The following is a 22,791-nucleotide window of genomic DNA, read 5'->3' as shown; positions in this document are numbered from 1 at the left end:
ACTCGTCGTTAGGTAGGCCACGCCTACCTACTGCTGGTGTTCAATGTCTGTACCTGTTGTGGTTTCTCATGACTCCACAACGTCTGCGAGCATTGCCAAAACGAACAACTCTCGTCGTCAGCTTCCCGAACGCCCATCTCAAAAAGAATCTTTAGCAACAACTCCAGACACTCATAGCGACGATGTCGTTGTGGAGTTTCGTCGTCCAGGCTACGCTCAAAGAGAAGTGGTAGTCCAATCTTCACCACCGAGAAGGTCAGAAGAACAGTCGCAAACCGTTGACGGGAAACACTACCGTGAACATTTGATTATGATGGAATAGTAAGTTCACGTTTCGTCACTCTAGGTACTTAGAGTAAACATTGAACTTTCAATATATTTGTTGCTCCGTGTAGCAAGTTGTTGGCTCACAACTGCCCTCCTGGCATTTACGTTGTGCCTTCACTGAAGTCGTTGCAAGGTTGATTCATTTGTAGATAGTATGGTGATTGGGCTACATTTGTTGCTGATGATGCTCTTGCATGAAAACAAGTGATTAGGCTCACCATTTAAAATAAATCCCGGCTTAGATTAATTTTAATAGGTGAAAACATTGATATTCGTTTAGTATCTTGTTACTGTATATACTACAGTGTATTGTAAACAATATGTTGTCAGGCAACAATTTTGCAAATCTTCCACAGGAAAAGGTCTGAGGTATATATCAAAGGTACTATAGTGCATCGTACACTAGTGAGTGTGTATTACTACGCAGATTTATCATTTGCAAGTGAACAAGTTTGTGAAGGGTGATGCTCTATAGACAATGGGTAGTTGTATTTGAAAATGGAGCGTTGTTTCCTTCGTGTATTTGCTGTTATTTTGAATTCTTGATGCTGCATTCTTGACAAATAAAAATTTACTTAATTAGACACGTTTGGATGACTTGGGTAGTCTAGATGCTTGGCTTTAGAAACTAAATATGCTTTACTTATATAACCCTGACTTTCTATTAATACATTGCAAAGCAGATGTCGTGTTCTATGTTGCTATGTGTTTTATTGTTTTTTCAGTGTGGCACGGCATTATCTTTGTTAGACAAGGTCCATTTGCTGGTGGTGCATTTAGATTTGAGATGGTCATATCTGATAGCTTTCCGCAAGATGCCCCACTTGTGAAGTTTGTCTCAAAACTCTTTCATCCGCAAGTGCAAAGCAATGGGTAAGTGTATCACATATGTATGTCTTGGCATTTGCCGTGCATCATGGATTAATAGACTGAAGTAGTACGAACAGATTACAACTTTAGTGACTTTCATCGGCTTTGGTTTGTTGGTTTTGTTTGTTTGTGAGCATTACTCAAAACTGTCTAGATGGATAATTTTTTTGATGAAATTTGGCAGATGCTAATGCCATTCAAACAATATGTAGATGCTAAAGTGAACAAAAGAGCCTTTTAAGTAGTTGCTATGGAAACAATATTTATGGCTTTATGAGGTAACTGAGCTGCCTTAGTGGAGGTTTGCGTTCTCAGAGTGGTGTCTAGTTGAAACTTTAATGTTGTCTCTAGCAGAAGTATTGGGCATTATTTGCATCTATGTAACCATGTGCATAGCTCTTTTTTCAAATTATGATATTTGTCTATAAACAACTGCTTTGTATATATACAATCAATGCATGTTATGTGTGAATATTGCACGCTATAGGTTGCTGTTTACCATTAATCAACTGAGTTTTAGATTTCTCTATTTGAATGATATGGGAAGTTGGCAGTTGTTGTGTACCATGTAGTCTGTACACACGTAATTACTTGCTATATGCTATTGCTAAGAGAGTGGAGTACTCTTTTTAGGCATTTTGCATACCATAGAGTCTTGTACGAATAACAGCTGCAGCTTATATGCACTTTCAAGAAATTTTTGCATGCTGCTATTTAATTAATTAAGACAGGCTTTTATTCAAGATGCTTATACACAATTGCCATAATCTGCAAGACAGCCTTTTACGTAGGCACAATTACGGTATCCGCATATTTTCAAGTTCTAAAGTAATGTTTAATGTTTGTTATTCACTTCTGAAGTTCACAATATTTTTCATGACACTGATGAGAGTGCACAGTAGAGTGCACAGTGGAGTACAAAACAATACATTGTAACAATAAAATGAAAAGAAGCTGTGTCTCGTGAAAGTAGAGCAGCTCAAGTATGACTAACCCCATGAACCCTCAGCTTCGTCAGAAAACAATCATTCGTGGACACAAGGTAGTAGTTTATACTGTATATACCATGTGTACACTACATGTACAAGGGTGCGTGAACCCTGAGTATGTCACACAAATACTAGACTTGGCTACTGTTTGAGAGCAGCTTCTGTGCATGAACTTGACACAAAATGCAGCTTTTGCTCGAGTGCAGCTTTTATTTAATTAAGTGCGGCTTTATACAAGGCTTTACGGTATATCTGACTGACATAAGGACATAGGAGGAGGTCTTTCCAACTAGAAGATACACATGTTCTGTTGGACAAGTTGATGACAATGCTTCACTGGAATCAATGGTGGCAGGGCAGCACCATTGCCAAGACAGGAAACTGATATACATGTATGTATATATATATATATACTGTATATAATTGATTTATTCAATCACTGAAATTATTGTCAAATGTGTGACTTGCAATTGTTGCTGTACGTCTCTTTGTTGCATTTATTATGTTAATATTATTCAAGCATTATTAAAATTGGTTAAATAGTAAATAATGCTGCAAGATTAGTTTGATTAAATTGTTAGGCTGCTGAATTTAGCAGAAGCTTTTCCAAACTGGAGACCTGGAGAAGACAGGCTATGGTTGGTTGTAAAGTGTGTGCTGCATGTTGTTTCTTGTCATGTGACATTTTTGTAGGCATGTAATGCAGTTTGTGTATGACTGTTTTGGAATATTCAGTACATGGCAACCGTCAAATGAAAGGGCAACTGTAGCGTATGAATTTCAAACTAATAATCTAGCTATGCATGGGAGGTTAAGTTTAATGACCTTGTTGTTTTATGTAGTATTCATGAAAGTATGGATGTGTTTCGAGTCAAGGCTATAGCATGTGTACAAGAATCAATTAGAGAACTGGAAAGCAGCCATGATGATGATGATACATCAGGTAGATTACTTATGCATGCTTGTTAGTTAGTAGTCTGTTTGTCTGCTTGGTCACATGGCTCTTTATTTGTCCGACTCGCTGTTTGTCAATCTGCATGTGTGGCTGGCTGATTGTTTGGCTGGCTGTCTGCTTGTCTTGTCTTTCTCTGTGTTATTCTGTCTGTCTTTCTGTCGAGACTATTAAAATGCCAGTTACTACTACACGAGATTTTTGGTTGGGTTTAGCTGTGTGTCTGTAATACCATTTAGTGACATAAACATGTTTCTAACCTTTTCCCAAGGTCTCCTTCTTGCACATGTGTAACCACGTGAAAGATTCCACCATAAATGAGACATACTTAAAGCGACACTGTCAAGATTTGAGCGCACAAGTGCGCATGCTTGTGTGCTCTAGGCGTGTCACACTTCGCGCGCAAACCTACATCGGGACTCCTAGGACAGCGTAATGATAGAACGCGTATTAGTGCATCAGACACGTCTGCTGACGAAGGAGCAGTGGTTATTCCGGTACGCAGACAATGGGACTTTTCGCATCTACTATAGATGTCTTGCGACAGTTTAATAGTCTTCATAACACTTTTTGTGCACTTGCGGCGACGTCCTGCCCCTTGACGTGCACATCCATGGCTTCTCTTCTGAGATACCGAAGTCATATCGGTGACAACTTCCGGGAATCTTGTCCATCACGTGCGGCTTGCAAAGGGCCCGTTTTCGCCGTAGAAAGTAACCGTTCGAAGTCGAAAACAAACGCTATACTTGCTCTATATTTACAAAACTTATACGACGTATCAAATCCATGCGCAATGACATAGTCAAGTACGACGATATCGGCTGTCAGGCACTCAAAGCACGACAAAAGTCGATCTATTGCCAAAACGTGGCAGATAACGCAATATAACTACAGGTAAAATCGCACTTGCCAACGATTCCTCGTTTTGGAGAACTTGAAAAATTTCTACCTAAATTCAAGTTTGCGGGGGGGCCTTTAGACGCTAGGTATCCGAGGATAAAATCTTGACAGTGTCGCTTTAAGTTGTGTAACCACTTAATTAATTAACGTATTAGCTGGGTCCTCCTACTGTTTCCGTTGACTTGTTACCAGGCCTTCTTCTTGCTCATGGACTCATCTAGCTTACACGTGCAAGGAGGCTTGGGGATGAGGATAAGACATTTCAGCTTTACTGGTCCACTTCCTACAAATCACTTCAATGATGTAGGCTGCTTTACAAGTTGCTGTAAAGGTGAAATCATGGCAAAACAGATCTTGCAAGAGCCAAAAATTGCTTAAACATCACTATCACTTCAACTTCAGAGTTCCGTTTACAACTGCATTATTCATTAGCAAAGTTTAGTCATGCATGGATGTGTACTGGTAGAATTAGTGCCATAGTAGCTACAACTTTAAATCCATAATAGTTTATAGCGGTGAATGCTTGCAGTTATTTACAGATTAATGGTACTTTGGATTATTGATGCTATTTATTGGCATAAAGAATGTGCTGCTGTTGTGGCCGTCTCTTGATCTTTGTCAGTTTTGTACAGACATATCTATTTCATTTTAAATTAGGTCACAGTGCTTTTGTTCTGATAGCTGATCATGGAAATTGTCTGCAGTATCCTTCTCTACGTGATGATTTACACATACGATGCAAATACATGATGAGAACTGGGGTCGGCATTAATTGTAATGAATCTTCTCACAGATCATTTGTTTTACTTTGCTTTGCAGGAATTGCCTGTGTTTGAATCTGAAGAAAAGGGATTTGTTAGTTGGATAAGAGGCCGTGTCAGTTCTTTGCTGGGTGACTTGGAGTCTAGTAGTGAGAGGTGGGTTACAGGCCTACTCTCATTTGGGGAAAGACAGTACTTACAACATCAAAGACACCCATCTGGTGGATCAGAATCTGTTACTAGTAGATCAGATACCGGGAAAAGTGTAGGTAGTTCCAGTAGCTCGCGAAGAAGTTCTCTTCAGTCAGAAGTCAAACGTTTGTAGATAGGAGACACAGATGAGTTGGCGGAGGCTTCTTGTTTGATACACTAGGTTGGAATAAAATTAAAATTTGACTTATTGATGTTTGCTGTTGCACATGTGTATTATGCATTGACTAATCCATCAACTATACATATATAATCAAGAAACAACTCTAACAAATCATCACAGTTACTATGACTCATTGCAATCAAGCCTGCCGACCATACATTATAGAGGGATCACAGCAATTTATCATCACAAACAGTCACATACACATTTTTAAACCTCCTTAATGTTCACATATGTAGGGTTAGTAGTAACCCCACAGTTGTTATCCTTCATCGACATGAGCACATAACCAGAGTCACCCCAGTGATTAGACCAGGAATTCTTGATCAGCCAGTAGTCCTCTCCATACAAAGTTCCATAGCCAACAGCCAACACAGCATGGTCAAGGTCAGCATATCCATTTTCTAAATGTTTAAAGAAAATGCATGAATTTATGTGCTTGATGATCAACTGACATCTCAACTCACTGCAATTTGGATCAAAATAAACACCACTTGAATAAAATGAGAATGTCTCGTGAGATGCATCGATGTTAACAGCTACTGGTCCATAGTGAACAAGGGCTGCTTTCAATGCAGTTGAATTACCACTGGTGACATTCACATAGCTTGAAATCTCTGCTCCAATCACTGTGCCCACCTCAAAGTGACATTTACCATCCTGGAAGGTGACAAACACAACCATGAGAAACTAAAACTACAAGCCATATATGCAAGAAACAAACAGCCATTAGATATGGACCATATGACGCAGCAGTTGCAATTCCTCCATTAGCCATAATCCACTCATATGCTCTCCATTCCTCTCCACCATCGCAACCAATGTTGCCATATCCCCACGTGCAGTCCATCAGGTTCTGTTGTGACAATTCAACCAGCATGGTACGATTGTGATAAAGAAATAAAGCTCCCTCAATTGACTCTGCTGTACCAAAACTCCAGCAACTACCACAAATACCTTGATCCTTCACAGGAGTCACAGCACCTGGCAGCCAATACAACATTAAAATGAGTATAGAGTGCCATTTAAATCTGTCTGTACCCATTAGTCGCCAGTTTAGTGATGCAGGCAAATCTTGCACCATCTCCTTTGTTATTGTAAATGGCAGGCCATTGTTAGGGCCAGTGTAACGATAGCCACGCATGCGCCTTCTCTCATCTTGGGTAGTATCTGTCAAATGATTCACTGACAGCTTGAAAGTTTTACCTTGACGATTAGTAGAATGGATGAATCTAGAGTAAACACAATTAAAGCCACTAGCACTCTTCACAAAAATAACTGCTCAAACTAAGCACCTAAAGTTATGCTTAAAATTTGCCTTCCTGCTTTCATGTTCTTTGGAATCATCATATGACTTGCCATGAATTGATTTAAAGTTCTCAAACTGTTGATCAATTTCACCAGAATCACAGAGCAGCTCACTGATAGGATTCACAACTGTGTTAAGATAATCTTGAGAGCCAGGGCCAGGAAACCCTTGACATTCCTTACCTAAACAAAAATAATATAGAATTAATGACAATTTGTAAGTTCATATCAGCTATTAGTTAATATCTTAGACAATAGAAATTTTTGTAGATAACAAGACAACTGAATTATAAGATTTATGTTTTAGCAACAAAGCAGACCACTTACTTTCAATTAGTACAAAGGTTCTGTTACAGTTAGAAATATGCATACAATAATGCAAGATGAGCTGAACTAAAAAGTATTCATAAAACTTATATCACATAATTACATGATAAAATGCAGAATGTAATAATAATAATAACAACAACAACAATAATAATAATGGTCACCATAATGCCTGCAATCTATATCAAATTGGCTAGTCATTGATTGCCGTGAGGACTACACAGAAACATGTACCCTGTTGGGCTCACCTGCTGGGTTGGTGGGCGCCCAGATGGGGTAAAGACCCCACTTGTCCATCATGTAGGGGCATAGCGACACATAATAGTCACTGCCGTGGCTTAGTGGTTAGCGACAATGGCTACCACTCCATGGTTTGGGGGTTCAAACCCCAGTGACGACAGTAAATTATGAAACTTGTCTGTCTTTCTTTCTCATGTCTCTTCTGTTGACGATGAAGTTCAGTGCTTTCCTGGTGGTCATTTATATCCACTAGGCGTGCTGTCCTGATGTTTGCGGTCATCGTAATGCCTGATCTAAATCGAATTGGCTAGTCATTGATCGCCGTGTGGACTACACAGAAACATGCACCCCGCTGGGCTCACCTGCCGGGTTGGTGGGCACCCAGATGGGGTAAAGACCCCACTTGCCCATTATGAAGGGGCATAGCGACACAATAATAATAATAAGTCACCGCTGTGGCTTAGTGGTTAGCGACAATGGCTACCACTCCATGGTTTAGGGGTTCAAACCCCAGTGACGACAGTAAATTATGAAACTTGTCTGTCTTTCTCTCTCATGTTTCTCTAGCTTTATCCACGAGACTATGACTCGTTTCAGTCATTGGGGAGTTTCTGTGGTCTGGCGAACGGTCCGTTGACGATGACGTTCAGTGCTTTCCTGGTGGTTATTTATATCCACTAGGTGTGCTGTCCCAAAGTTCGCGGTCACAGTAATGCCTGCAATCTATATCGAATTGGCTAGTCATTGATCGCCGTGTGGACTACAGAAACATGTACCCCACTGGGCTCACCTGCTGGGTTGGTGGACGCCCAGATGGGGGTAGAGACCCCACTTGCCCATTATGGAAGAGCATAGCGACACATAATAGATAAGCTGCATGTGGCATTGTCAAACACTGGTGGTTCCGGTGGTCTTGGGAGCTTTGGGCACAGTGCACGCAGGTATTGCACGGTGGCTGGACATTACTCCAGATCATCACAACCTGCAGCACTTACAGAAAACAGTGCTTCTGGGATCTACTCGGATCCTTCGTAAAGTCATGTCTTCTTTCTAGACAGCCGTGATGGTCTAAGTACTTCAGAAGCAGAGTTTGCTTCCGGTACTTGTAATAGACTACACAAACTAGACTGATCTGGTTAAGCACGACAATAATAATAATAATAATAATAATAATAATAATAATAAATAACCCGGATATTGATGGAAGATGGAAGTCTAGCTGTATCGCTCGTCTCAGAGCTAGCTGAGGAGCGCGTTCCTTGTCGGGAAACCAGGACAGGGCTCGAAAAGTCGGCATCTGGAATCACTGGAGCTGTTCGGAAGACCAGGAATAGTTCTGGGCGTAGGGCGACTGGTCGAACCATCTTTCGTGCGGCGTCTGATTTGAATTTGTCTTCAAATCCCACTGATGAGACTACTGTAATGCCCACCGTTCCTAGCGAATCTTGTGTTTTGGCTAACAGGAACGGCAATGCAACAAGACGACGGAAATGGACGCGACAAATGAATAGGGAAGTGATGTTTTGTTATTACCACGTGTTGTTGTCATGCAAGTTCTCTGCTTTCAGAAAACCCATGCATCAGCTGTGGTGTGAACGAAATCCTTCTCTGATTGATGTCTCTGAGCAGCGTTTGGCAGACCAGAAGCGATATCTCCTAACTTCTGGAAGTCTGACTGAATCAGAGTTGGAGGAGATTAAACGCGAGGCCGCACAGGATGGAAAGCCTGTCTCAGGTTTGTTATCTGTTACGACTGATGTTTGTCCTGGTGTGCAGATGTCGGCGTTGGATGTGGTTTCTGCTCTATCAGCTGATAGTTCAGTTGTCACGCCTTTGCTTGGCAATGTGTCACCTTGCATGGCTTCAGTCAGGATGGCGCCTGCTGCACGTGGTGGGAAACCTGTCGTGTCAATGATGCCAGAGGATCATGAATTTGCTAATCACTTGGAAGATGGCTCCCTTGTTCAGTCAGTCACTGTTCTCTCTAAGGACTGCTCATCTGCAAGAGATAGTGGTGATATCCTATCCGTAGATGACACTTTGGATTCAGTTCAGTGCAGTGCTGTCAGGGAATCACCATCCCCTTGTGACTCTGTAAGCTCTGATCTGATGACTACACATCCTAGTTTAGCTCTCGGCTAGAAAGGATGGAAACTCCTACATCTCAACTCAGTCCAGACTCCTGCCAAACGGAGGATGGTCTTTCGCTTGATTGTGATGCTGCTGTAGACCCTGTACTTCATCGAGAGTTTCTTGAGGAGTTGCAGAAAGTCAGGCAAATTCCTATCTGTGAGAGACAACGCCTTCCAAGGATCTTTGTGAACAGTGGAACCCTGAAGCTTATTGGTGATCTTAACACGATCATCAGTTCGTTGAAGGGTGAACCAGATATGAGTGAAATCAGTTACCTGGTATACTCTGCTGCTTCGCTAGTGTCCAAAAGGCGGGGTTTAAAGATGACGAAGTCAACCAATTCTCAAACACCGACATGGAGACGAAGGCTGGATATGGAGATTCTCACACTTCGACGTGCGATCTCACTATTGCTGGAGGTTAGAAAGGGTTCATCGGGCATTCGTATGTTACATGAACTCCGACGTCTTCGGCATCGGTTGGGCATTTCCTGTTCGGAGAGTTGTGAGGTCTCCATCAATCGATTGAAAATGGAACTTAAGTCCAAGGTCGAGCGGACCAGGAGGCTGGAGAAGAATCGTAAGAGACTTCGCCAGAATGGTTTGTTTCAACGAGATGCTGGACGGTTTTACAGAGAGCTGGATAAGCAGACTATCCAGGTCACTTCCCCGCCATCCGAGTCTGAGATCGAACAGTATTGGGGTGGTATCCTAGAAACTGAGGTACATCACAATGAGTCTGCCTTCTGGCTGAGACGTCAAACTGATGGCGAGACGCACCGGAAAGATGAGCAGCAGTGGCTACCTATCTCAGACAATGAGGTCACATCGTGTCTCAAAAGGATGGGGAACTGGAAGTCTCCTGGTCCAGACAAGGTTTATGGTTTCTGGGTCAAGCGTATCACGTGTCTTCACACTGATCTGACTCGTAACTACAACCTGCTGGTTCAGAATCCAGACTCTGTACCCGACTGGTTGTCTCAAGGAATAACCACTCTGATTCCTAAGAATGACAAGACTGACCAGGCCAAAAATTACCAGCCTATCACGTATCTGTCTGTCTTCTATAAGACCCTCACCTCAGTCATCACGCAGAGGATTGCAGGGCATTTGGATCAGAGAAACCTCATGGCTCCGGAGCAGAAGGGTTGTCGACAGGGATCTTTTGGTGCAAAGGATCAGCTGTTGATCAACAAGCTGCTTACCGAAGACTGTAGGACCAGGCACAAGAGCTTGAGCATGGCTTGGGTGGACTACCAGAAAGCCTATGACAGCGTGCCACACAGTTGGTTGCTCCAATGCCTTCAGCTGCATAAGATCAGTCCAGTCTTGTGCGGGTTCTTGTCACGTGTGATGAAGAGTTGGAAAACATCGATGGTGCTTTCTTGCGGGAATAGTACTATCAAGACAAGGCTTATGCAGATCAGGAGGGGTACTTTCCAAGGTGACTCACTTTCTCCACTTCTCTTCTGTATGGCTCTCAATCCTCTGAGTAAGGAGTTGAACAGAACGGGTTACGGCTACCGGATGACCACTGGGCATGGTGATACTGCCAAACGTCAGCTTATCAGTCATCTACTTTACATGGATGATCTGAAGCTGTATGGCAGAAACTCTGATCAGTTGGACGGGTTGTTGCACACGGTTCGTACCTTCTCTGATGACATCCAGATGAAGTTTGGTCTGGACAAATGTGCTGTTGCACACTTTGTCAACGGCAGACTATCTGGACACAACTCTGGGGTGACGGTAGGAAAAACGGACACCATCAACTGTCTGGAACCGGGTCAAGTCTACAAGTACTTGGGTGTAGATGAGAGTAACGGTATTCAGCACAGCATGATGCGGGAGAGACTCCGTCGCGAGTACTTACGCAGAGTGAAGGTGGTTCTCCGGACTGAGTTGTATGGTCGGAACAAGATTCTAGCCATCAATGGGTTTGCACTACCGGTTCTCACTTACGGTTTTGGCGTCATTCATTGGGGGTGCACGGACCTGCAGCAGCTCGATCGACGGACCAGAAAGCTCCTCTCTATGCACGGTGTCCACCATCCTGCTGCGGACGTTGACCGACTGTACGCTCCTTGCAGTGATGGGGGTAGGGGGTTACAACAGATTGAGTCGACATATCAATCTTGTATTGTGAGGCTGAACTGTTACCTTGCTGACAGTTCTGATCCTTTCATGCAGATGATACGGGAGTGTGACTCTGGAAAATCTTCACACTCGATCAAGCGCATGGCTTGTCGCTTTACTACACAACTGCAGAAGAGTCTTGCTTCGGACGACAAGTCGCAGAGCTTACACAGAAATGCATCCATCTCGGTTGAAGGTGGCTTCGAGCAAGCACCTGAAACAGATGCGAGACATTACCGTACGTGTTGCAGTTCTCTTCGTGTGCGGTCCTGGAGCGGGAAGCCTATGCACGGGCAGTATCGTCGTCTCACTGAGCAACCGCCTGTGGACATGAAAGAGACCTACGGATGGCTAAAGGCAGCGAATCTTCCTGCTGCAACTGAGGGACTGGTTGTTGCTGCTCAAGACCAAGCTCTTCGGACTCGGTACTATGAGCGCAAGATTCTACATCGTGATGTCAGTCCTACTTGCCGCATGTGCAGTGTAGGCCTGGAGACAGTCGATCACATTGTGGCAGGCTGTAGTGCTTTGGCACCGACGGACTACACTGATCGACACAATCAGGTGGCATCCATCATTCACTGGAACGTTTGTCGCCATTTTGGGGTTCCAGTGGAGAGCAGATGGTACCGGCATCATCCTGATAGGCTTGTGAAGACAGATGACATTACTATGATGTGGGATACCACCATCCCCACTGCCAGGAAGATCAAAGCCAATCGTCCAGTCATCTGTCTCAGAAATAGGAAGACAAACACTTGTCTTCTTATTGATATCAGCTGTCCTGCTGATGGCAACATTGGCAAGAAACATGCTGAGAAGTTGGCGAAGTACAGCGACTTGCGAGTGGAGATAAGCCGCATGTGGCATTGTCGAACACTGGTGGTTCCGGTGGTCTTGGGAGCTTTGGGCACAGTGCACGCAGGCATTGCACGGTGGCTGGACATTATTCCAGGTCATCACAACCTGCAGCACTTACAGAAAACAGTGCTTCTGGGATCTACTCGGATCCTTCGTAAAGTCATGTCTTCTTTCTAGACAGCCGTGATGGTCTAAGTACTTCTGAAGCAGGGTTTGCTTCCAGTACTTGTAATAGACTTTACAAACCAGACTGATCTGGTTGAGCATAATAGTCACCGCCGTGGCTTAGTGGTTAGCGACAATGGCTACCACTCCATGGTTTAGGGGTTCAAACCCCAGTGACGACAGTAAATTATGAAACTTGTCTGTCTTTCTTTCTCATGTTTCTCTAGCTTTATCCATGAGACTATGACTCGTTTCAGTCATTGGGGAGTTTCTGTGGTCTGGCGAACGTTCCGTTGACGATGACATCCAGTGCTTTCCTGGTGGTTGTTGATATTCACTAGGCGTGCTGTATCGAGTACGCGGTCACCGTAATGCCTGCAATCTATATCGAATTGGCTAGTCATTGATCGCCGTATGGACTACACGGAAACATGTACCCCGCTGGGCTCACCTGCCGGGTTGGTGGGCGCCCAGATGGGGGTAAAGACCCCACTTGCCCATTATGGAGGGGCATAACGACACATATAATAATAATAATAAGAATAAATAATAGCCGTGGCTTAGTGGTTAGCGACAATGGCTACCACTCCATGGTTTGGGGGTTCAAACCCCAGTGATGACAGTAAATTATGAAACTTGTCTGTCTTTCTTTCTCATGTTTCTCTAGCTTTATCCATGAGACTATGACTCGTTTCAGTCATTGGGGAGTTTCTGTGGTCTGGCAAAGGGTCCGTTGACGATGACGTTCAGTGCTTTCCTGGTGGTCATTGATATCCACTAGGCATGCTGTCCTGATGTTCGCGGTTACCGTAATGCCTGCAATCTATATCGAATTGGCTAGTCACTGATCGCCGTGTGGACTACACAGAAACAAGTACCCTGCTGGGTTTACCTGCCAGGTTGGTGGGCGCCCAGATGGGGTAAAGACCCCACTTGCCCATCATGGAGGGGCATAACAACACATCATAATAACCAACTCTCAAACACCGACATGAAGACAAAGACTGGATATGGAGATTCTTGCACTTCGGCAGGCAATATCTCTGTTGCGGGAAGTTAGGAGGCTCATCTTTCCTTTGTTACATGAGCTCCAACTACTCCGGCATCAATTGAGCATTCCTCGTTCAAAGATTTGTGAGGTCACCATATAAATCGGCTGAAAATGGAACTGCAGTCCAAGGTCAAGCGGGCTAGGAGGCTGGAGAAGAATCGTAAGAGACTTCGCCAGAATGGTTTGTTTCAACGGGATGCTGGACGGTTTTACAGGGAATTGGGTAAGCAGACTATCCAGATCACTTCCCACCATCCAAGTCTGAGATTGAGTAGTATTGGGGTGATATACTAGAAACTGAAGTGTGTCATAATGAGTCTGCCTCCTAGCTGAGGCATCAAACCAATGGTGAGACGTACCAGACAGCTGAGCAGCATTGGTCACCTATCTCAGGCGATGAGGTCACATTGTGTCTCAAGAGGATAGGGAAATGGAAGTCTCCTGGACCAGATCAGGTTTACGGTTTCTGGGTCAAGCGCATCACGTGTCTTCGCAAGACTTGACTCGTAACTAAAACCTCATGTTTCAGGACCCAGACTCTGAGCCCGACTGGTTATCTCAGGGAGCAACCACCCTGAAACCTAATAATGACAAGACTGACCAGGCCAAAAATTACCAGCCTATCACGTGTCTATCTGTCTTCTACAAGACCCTTACCTCACTCGTCAGACAGATGATTGCAGGGCATTTGGTTCAGGGAAACCTCTGGCATCGAAGCAGAAGGGTTGTTAGCAGGGTTCCTTTAATGCAAAGGATCAGCTGTTGATTAACAAACTGCTTACCGAGGACTGCAAGACCAGGCACAGGAGCTTGAGCATAACTTGGGTGGACTATCACAAAGCCTATGACGGCGTACCACACAGCTGGTTACTCCGATGTCTTCAGCTGCATAAGATTAGTTCAGTCCTGCGCAGGTTCCTGTCACGTGTGATGAAGAGTTGGAAGACATCGATGGTACTTCCCTATGGGAACGGTGCCATCAAGACGAGGCTCATGTGGATCAGGAGATGTATTTCCAAGGTGATTCACTATCTCCTCTTCTCTTCTGTATGGCTCTTAATCCACTCAGCAAGGAGCTATGCAGAACTGGTTACGGCTAGTGGATGAGCACTGGGCGTGGTGATACTGCCAACCGTCAGCTTGTCAGTCATCTACTTTACATGGATGATCTGAAGCCGTATAGCAGAAATCCTGATCAGCTGAAAGGGTTGTTGCACACGGTTCGTACCTTCTCTGATGACATCCAGATGAAGTTTGGTCTGGACAAGTGTGCTGTTGCACACTTTGTCAACGGAAAGCTCTCTGGACACAATTCTGGGGCAACGGTAGGAAAAAGACACCATCAACTGTCTGGAACCAGGTCAAGTCTACAAGTATTTGGGTGTGGATGAGAGTAACGGTATCCAGCACAGCACTATGTGGGAGACGCTCTGTTGTGAGTACTTTTGTGGAGTGAAGATGGTTCTCCGGACTGAGTTGTACAGTCGGAACAAGATTCTGGCCATCAATGGGTTTGCACTATCGGTTTTGGTGTCATTCATTGGAAGACCACGGACCTGCAGCAGCTTGATCGACGGACCAGAAAACTTCTCTACGCACGGTGTCCACCATCCTGCAGCAGATGTTGACCGGCTGTACGCTATGTGCACCAAGGGCGGTCGAGGGTTACAACAGATCGAGTCAACATATCAGTCTTGTATTGTGGGGCTGGACTGTTACCTTCATAACAGCTCTGATCTCTTCATGCAAATGGTACAGGAGTATGATGCTAGGAGGTCCTCTCATTCAATCCAATGCATGGCCCGTCAGTCTACTGGACAGCTGCAGGGGAGTCTTGCTAAGAACAACAAGTCACAGAGCCTGCATTGAGGTGGGACCATCCTGTCGAGTGGTGTCTTTGAGCAAGCACCTCAGACAGATGCGAAACATTCCGCACGTGCAGTGGTTATCTTCATGTACAGTCCTGGAGCAGAAAATCTATATATTATCAGTATCGCCGACTCACTGGGAAACCACCTGTGGACATGAAAGAAGAGACCTACAGATGGCATCGAGTCTTCCTGCTGCAACTGAGGGACTGGTTGTTGCTGACTCGGTGTTATGAGTGCAACATTCTGCATCGAGATGTTAGTCTCACTTGCTACTTGTACAGTGTAGGCCTGGAAACAGTTGACCACATTGTGGCAGATCGATGGACTACACTGATCGACACAATCAGGTGGCCTCAATTATCCACTGGAACATTTGTCGTCATTTTGGGGTGCCAGTGGAGAGCAGATGGTACTGGCATCATCCTGATGGGCTTGTGGAGAAGAACAAATCACTATGATGTGAGATACAACCATCCCTACTGCTAGGAAGATTGGTGTCAATCATCCTGACATCTGTTTCAGAAATAAGAAGACAAACACTTGTCTTTCTATTGATATCAGCTATCCTGCTGATGGTAACATTGCTAGGAAACAGGCTGAGAAGTTGACAAAATACAGTGACTTGCAGGTGGAGGTAAGCCGCATGTGGCAGTGTCGGACACTGGTTGTTCCAGTGGTGTTGGGAGAGTTGGGGACGCTCTGAGAACTACTTCAAAGGATGTCTGCAGCTGGACTGACGGCTTGTCCTTCAAGACCGTAATCGGTGCCCACGCAATCGATTTTGTGGGCTACAGTGACTCAGTCGGTCATGGTGTTACCAGTCCGCTAAAAGAGAACCTGTGAAAGATTCGAGACGCCAAGAGGCCTAGAACCAAAAAAGAGATCTGCTCGTTTATCGGGCTCACGGGTTTCTACCGGGATTACGTTGCAAACTATTCTGCGATCGTGGCCCCACTGCCTGATCTAATAAGAAAGGGGCAACAAAACAAGGTGGAATGGAGCAACACCCACAAAAGAGCATACATGACGCTGAAAGGAGCTATCACGTCGCGACCGATACTGCACTTGCCCGACCACACTAGGCGGTTTGTTTTGGGGTCTGACACATCCAAAGTTGGGATCGGCGCCATTCTCATGCAGCGATTCGGCGATTAATTGTTTTCCATGACCTATATAAGCAAGAAATTATCCCACCGAGAGAGAAGGTTTTCGACTATAAAGAGGGAATGCCTGGCACTGGTTTGGAACGTAAGGAAGTTGAGAATGTTTCTGTATGGCCGGAAGTTTGTGTTGCAGACGGACCATCGACCTCTTTCATTCTTCAAAATCTCTGGCACTTGTAATCCTACATTAATATTTACAAAAATAGGCCAATGATTTGAAAATACATCACCCTCTTCTTTCACCTCAAATCCACTAATGTACGATTGTAATGACTAAGTAATACATACATAATCAATCCAGCTAGGACACCTGATGAAAACCTGAACTACGCCACGTAAAACAAGATAAACTAGACTCGCTGTCCACATCAACCGCAGTCATACCATATCTAATTAGAAATGAATCCATCTTCTTGAAGAACCGACCTTTCCTTGAGCACAATTCAGCATTGAAGTCCCCATTAAATTACACCGTCAATTGTGTCAGAGTCTATAAGGCCTTCCAAGAATTCAATTTCAGCAATGTAATCATCTTGACTTTCTGTTTCCATAATCTGTTGGCATCTACACTAAAATCAACATTATATCACCTTTATCGTGTGAACACATATAGCCACCATCCTATCAGATGCAGATCTGACAGGAAAAATTACAGACTGAAGACATCTATGCCATAAACAGCAACCCCACCACATGGCCTTCCAGATATAACTAGATCTGTCTTAATTACAGACACACTACAAATACAGACATCCTCACCTATTGAAGAAAAATACCCAGACTCTTCAGAATGAAGCCAATGTCCCTGAATAGCCACAATGTCATGACTAAACAATTCACTTATGCAGTCCTCTTTGGACTTGAACCCTCTACAATTAACGCCTGAAAGCTTTGGACTCCTACTCAACTCTAATAAGTTGCTGTTGTTGTTATTGCTGTTTACATATAATTGAGATTGTCACCAATCTCATTTACAATCACAACAATAGCTTACATCTAATTAGTCAACAACTTTTCTGATCAAGAATCAGCCGTAAGCTGTAAATGCCAGTTGACATCAAGTATACAGAGACATTTACAGAATTAATGCCTCTTTAATTGATTTAGCGTGCTGAACTGTTTCAGGCACCCTAATGGCCCTGCTATTAACGAGAATTTCTGAAACAGCACCCATGGCAGCAGTATGGAAAATGGGATTTTTGTAGAAGAAAATCTGTTCTCAATAAGCACCCTGGCGGTTTAAAGAAATCTCTACAAATTGGCAAACTTGACTTGAGTGCCACAAAGTAGGCAAGTGTGAGGCCCATCCTGAGATCATTTTGTAACGTCCTGCATACTTAGTTCTTATTAGCTTAGAAGTGTGGCCAGACCTGAAGGCCTCCTAAGCTTCTTGTCAGGTGTTTCTTTAAAGGTTCCTTCTTTAATTTATCTCCCCATTCTCGTAAGTAGCCTAGCTCTTTTGGTCAATACCCAGCTCATGCGATGCAATTAAGGCCGACATGCTTCCAAATTCTTCTTTCTGCCTACTGACAAAGCTCGATCAACTTCTGTTCTACAATGTAAGATGCTGGTTAGTTGCCATACCTGTACACGTACTCTGTAGTATAGTAATGCACGTTACTATTACAGCCTCAGAATACCAACCAACTTTGGGCTGCAAGGTTGAATCGCGCACCACAATTTTGATTCTCATTAGCGGCCCATGGGCTGTAAATAAGAACAGTTTCCACAGATCGCCCACTCACTGGGCGATCTTTGGCTGGGCACTGTTTCGGAAATTCCTGTTATGACCGACAGAACGATGATGTTGGCTCTGTGAGCTAGACAACACCAGTATAATACATTCTTCTTCTTATCGCAACAGTTACAGTTGCAGTTCCCTCGCAGGGGCAACACAAGACGTAACATACAGCATACCAACAAAGACTTTAAACAAACAAGACAAGAACAGAACACATATAAAACTAAGTCAACACAGAAACTTCAATCCACTATACTTTACAGCAAACAGATTTCCTACAGGATACCTTGACAAATGCCCTAAATTGTCTCTATATGTCATAAGTGCGAGCCCTCTAACAAGAGGGTTTGACGATTTCAAAGCTCTGCAAGACCTGGGACCACTTGACCTGTACAGATGCTTCCACAAACCAATCTCCCAGTTGATCTCTTACCAAATCTTTCGTCTCAGTCCGATACCTCTCCTGATACCCATCCGATATGTTCTATCTACTAGCTTAGATAGACATTTTCTCTATATTCCATAAGTGGCTTCCATATGATAAAATTGGGAAAGTTGTATGTTCACCAGTTTCTTCCATGCATTATCATTCAAACATGTTCTGTCTATATGAGCAACTAATGAGTTAACAGCCCAAAAAAATTCTGTTTCTACTCTCAGAACCAGGACATGAGAGTTTTGCATATCCATTATTACCCCTAGATGAGAACACTTTTGACTACACAATAAATCATCACCACCAAGAGAGAACCTTGTAATGGCAGGGGTGACTTTATTTTTGCCATGAACTTGATTGTCAAGCATTTCTTACTGTTATAAGTCAGATTATGAACTCAACGTCAATCATTTCTGCAATCCGTCCACAGTGGGAGAGAGCAGCAATGCATAAAATTACTATTATTAGACAAAAATAGTCCATTATTTACTAGCCATATGCAAGAAAACAACTTACTGTTTGTCTGTTAGAATGAATTTGACACTCCATTCCAATTTACACATTATGCTGAGAATGCTCCACATATAAGCATTTGTGTTGAGCAACAGGTATGTTGCATTTAGTAAACAATTTATGTACTGGCAACAAATGAACATTTTGAAACACATACAATAAACGCACGAACAGAATACTCCTCTGACACAGCAGTTTTGTCTTTAACACAGAAGACATATGGCACCCAAATACGAGAGACTTACATCAATTGACATGTCAACACAAAATAGACAGATACAGTAAATCACTTCATTCCAACACAAAACTTCTGTTCAAGGCAACAAAAGAAGCACTCACAATCAAGCACATCTATTACATTCAATGTACTTACTAGCTGCTAAATGATTTCAGTTTCATTGCCATAAAAAATAAGGAAAAAATAACTATGTTCTGATGACAAAGTCTCGTGGCGAATTCACGGTGAAATTTGGTTGCGACTTCGTGGCGACGTGCAGCAACTAACAGCGACTCACAGAGGATTTGCAGCGAGACTTTGTCATGGGATCTTGTCACAAGTGTGCACTAATGCCCCTACCCATTTTGTCAGTATGAAGACATTGATATATTGATATCATGGTGATCAAAATTTTCACACTGTTTTGTCTAACAAAAGTATCAATATAGTGATTACTGCTTCATGAGCAGCAGCAACTGTACTAGAAAAGAGCTGAACTGAATTATAACTTGAGACTAAACTGCAGTTGACTAAACCTTTCTACAACTTTTTCTACAGGACAGTGTTGTAAAATGGTTCAATCTCAATATCACATTAATAAGTAAGTAAGAGAAATCAATAAAGTGCACTAAATACCTTCTGGAACATCGAAGACTTCTTCAGAAATTTCAATATGCAGTTCAAACATATCATAGAAGAATTCATACTCATCATAATGCGAGCCAAAAACTGAGTCATAGCCTAAAAAATGAAAGTACACAGGAATGGGTGCTCCTGACTCATCAGATGTCACAAGCAATTCATAGAAATTCTGCTTGTATCCCTTAAACTGATCCAAGTAAAACCTTGTACAATTACGTCCATTGTACACTACAGGCCCAGACATCTAACAGAAAACAAAATGAAGTAAGAAAACAAAATGAAGCAAGAATACACACACACACACACACACACACACACACACACACACACACACACACACACACACACACACACACACACACACACACACACACACACACATTAATTAATTTCTATACCTCTTCAACTTTGTCCCCTTTTCAAAGTAGAGTAACTGTTATCATTGTACAGTAGTGAGACAGCAGGGGATGATAATGCAGTGTGTGTGTGTGTGTGTGTGTGTGTGTGTGTGTGTGTGTGTGCGTGTGCACACGCGGGTGTGTGAAGTCCAGATAACACATAATTTTCACTCACCTTTTTAAAAAAACAGAGTCGCCGCATTCTAACTCCTACTAATCTTCAAATATTTTAGTAACAGTCCATAAGAGCAGCATGCAGTTGCTCTTAAATTATTACAGTGTCCACTTCAACAATATTCTATGTCTATTCAAAGTTAATATCAATTTAAAATATTACCTAACAGCAATATTACTAAACTCACTGTTTACGCATTAGTATACTATTGTATAGATTCATACAAAAATTCATAGCCAATGTATTACCGTAAAATATTTTGTATCTGGCAAGACTGTTTGAATTTTGAGCAAAGGATTCTCTTCGGTTCCATTTTGAACAAAGCAAGTAATCTCATTCCGCACTTTCTTTGTTGTCATTGGCACTATAGAGTAGACATATCCATAGGGCTGCTGATCTCCACGTTGAATAATGTCATTCATGCCTAAACCAAATTTTATTGTATACAGTTACCTCCACAGAATCAAAAAGTATTCTCACCAACTAACATTTTATACAATAACGTATAGCCATTCAGATGTTATAAACATACCATGATGCTAAGGAATTGCTGCTTAATTAAATCAAGTGATAAACACAAGTACTCTAATACTTAAGCTTCCAGTAATTAAATGACATGTCAATCAAAATGCCAAAGCAAAGCATAGCAACTGAAATCAAATATTAGACACACACTCGAGCTCATCAAGATCAAAGTTAGGCCACTCCAAGAAATATGTTAGTTTCTGGTCACTGACTGCATGATTTTTTGTCTCAGATCAAGAAATATACTACTATCCTATGTGGCTAGAGTGCTGCAAGTCCAAAAAAAGACAAAGTAAAGAAGTATGGGAAATAGTAAACTTGTTGTGTTTGTTAGGTAAACATATGAAAACAGTGAAGTCAAATGATGTTAGCTGATTTGAAACACACCTAAAATGCTGCATATTTTGTCTTCAGAGTTATATACCATTGAAGTCTATTTGGTGAGTGAGGCATAACCACCCTCATCAAATTTTGAAGAACTGCTGACCATTTCATGGAGTGGCCTTACTTAATTTCTACAGCCAGATATGATAAACTTCTAAAAGAAGAAACGTGTTTCCCATAAACAGTATACATGCTTACTTAATTATTACAGCTGCGCCAATCTACAAATGCTGCATGGTCAAAATTCATGTTGTGCTGCTGCATGTGACGTGGTACACGTAATTAGTTACGAATCAAGTTACAGTAGACCATTACAGTAAAACCGGCATCTTTGTGAAATAGAAGTGCAGCGTAAATTATAGCCTCAAACTTCCAGACCAGAGAGCGCGCAAACTCTAGTCTGGACCAAAACAATACTAAAATGATTTCGAAAGTACTTATCAAAAGCGATGCTAAATGGTAGTCTAACAGCATAGGATCGTTTTACCTAGATCAATATATCATTTGTAAATGCAATGAGATCTCACAAACGAAGAAGAGACATCTGCCGTGTTTGCGGCAATATCTTGGTGGACGGCATGAAACGACGACTCTTTGATTCTTCGGCAGACCGCTAGCTAGTCTAGCCGCTCGACCAGTTGTCAAAGGTGATGGTGCAGCGATGCTGCTGTGCATGTTCTGTCATCGCAAGCTTGAAAATATCAAAGAACTGAAGCTGAAACTAAATTTAAGATGTGTGTGTGTGTGCATCATCAGGGCTCTGGCATGCACTTAGCCGCCCACAAACATTTCACACACTCTCAATCAGCGTTATTGCACTTAGCATAAACAATTACAGCTAAATCAATCAGAATTTACAACCGACATTACGGTTGTAAGGAGCTGATTGGCTTAGAAGGCTCCAGACTAGAGTTTGCGCGCTGCGCGCGCTCTCTCTCTCTCTGGTCTGGAAGTTCGAGGCTACGTAAATTACTAGCTAAACTTATATAATTAGCTAGAGCTTCACATGAGCACGATTCAATACTTAATATCACGAAACTGACTAAACATCATCAGGATCTCAACGCAGTCTACTATACGGTACGTTCGGATGTTGCTACAGACCGTTATAGTAGCTCTGTCGACTGCGCATCTTCTTGCCATCATACCATGCCTCAAACGGCTCTGCTACGTCTGCATATGGCAGCTTGATGATGCCTTTAGTGTGGTATACTACGTCTGATCTCCAGAGTTCACCATCATCGCTAGAAGCGAACGGTATTGTACAGCACAAAAAACAAACAGTGAGAAACAACATGGTCCCAACTATTGAGTAGCCCGGATCACCGGTGCGT

The 22,791-nt window shown here is 42.8% G+C and overlaps 3 protein-coding genes across 3 annotated transcripts; 1 reads left to right on the top strand and 2 right to left on the bottom strand.

The window, feature by feature from the left end:
- The first annotated feature begins 21 nt into the window (after positions 1-21).
- Positions 22-5,203, top strand: LOC134196289 (protein crossbronx homolog). Its single transcript, XM_062665384.1, has 8 exons — positions 22-321; positions 396-460; positions 1,053-1,200; positions 2,768-2,824; positions 2,880-2,957; positions 3,029-3,129; positions 4,720-4,799; positions 4,858-5,203. Exons 1-8 carry the CDS (start codon positions 44-46, stop codon positions 5,122-5,124), a joined length of 1,074 nt encoding a protein of 357 aa, XP_062521368.1. The 5' UTR covers positions 22-43; the 3' UTR covers positions 5,125-5,203.
- Positions 5,204-6,659, bottom strand: LOC134196290 (cysteine proteinase 7-like). Its single transcript, XM_062665385.1, has 5 exons — positions 6,468-6,659; positions 6,214-6,404; positions 5,897-6,156; positions 5,640-5,832; positions 5,204-5,576 (listed from the first exon to the last, which is right to left on the bottom strand). The coding sequence occupies exons 2-5, from the start codon at positions 6,314-6,316 to the stop codon at positions 5,383-5,385; spliced, it is 750 nt and encodes a 249-aa protein (XP_062521369.1). The 5' UTR covers positions 6,317-6,404; positions 6,468-6,659; the 3' UTR covers positions 5,204-5,382.
- On the bottom strand, positions 6,387-22,754 carry LOC134196203 (counting factor associated protein D-like). Its single transcript, XM_062665278.1, has 7 exons — positions 22,562-22,754; positions 20,797-20,972; positions 19,970-20,219; positions 19,274-19,356; positions 16,899-16,995; positions 6,491-6,663; positions 6,387-6,404 (listed from the first exon to the last, which is right to left on the bottom strand). The coding sequence occupies exons 1-7, from the start codon at positions 22,752-22,754 to the stop codon at positions 6,387-6,389; spliced, it is 990 nt and encodes a 329-aa protein (XP_062521262.1).
- Between the last annotated feature and the right edge of the window lie 37 nt (positions 22,755-22,791).

Source organism: Corticium candelabrum, chromosome 21 (genome assembly GCF_963422355.1).
Source record: "Corticium candelabrum chromosome 21, ooCorCand1.1, whole genome shotgun sequence".
NCBI classification, from domain to species: domain Eukaryota; kingdom Metazoa; phylum Porifera; class Homoscleromorpha; order Homosclerophorida; family Plakinidae; genus Corticium; species Corticium candelabrum.
This window is presented reverse-complemented; position numbering and strand designations above follow the sequence as displayed.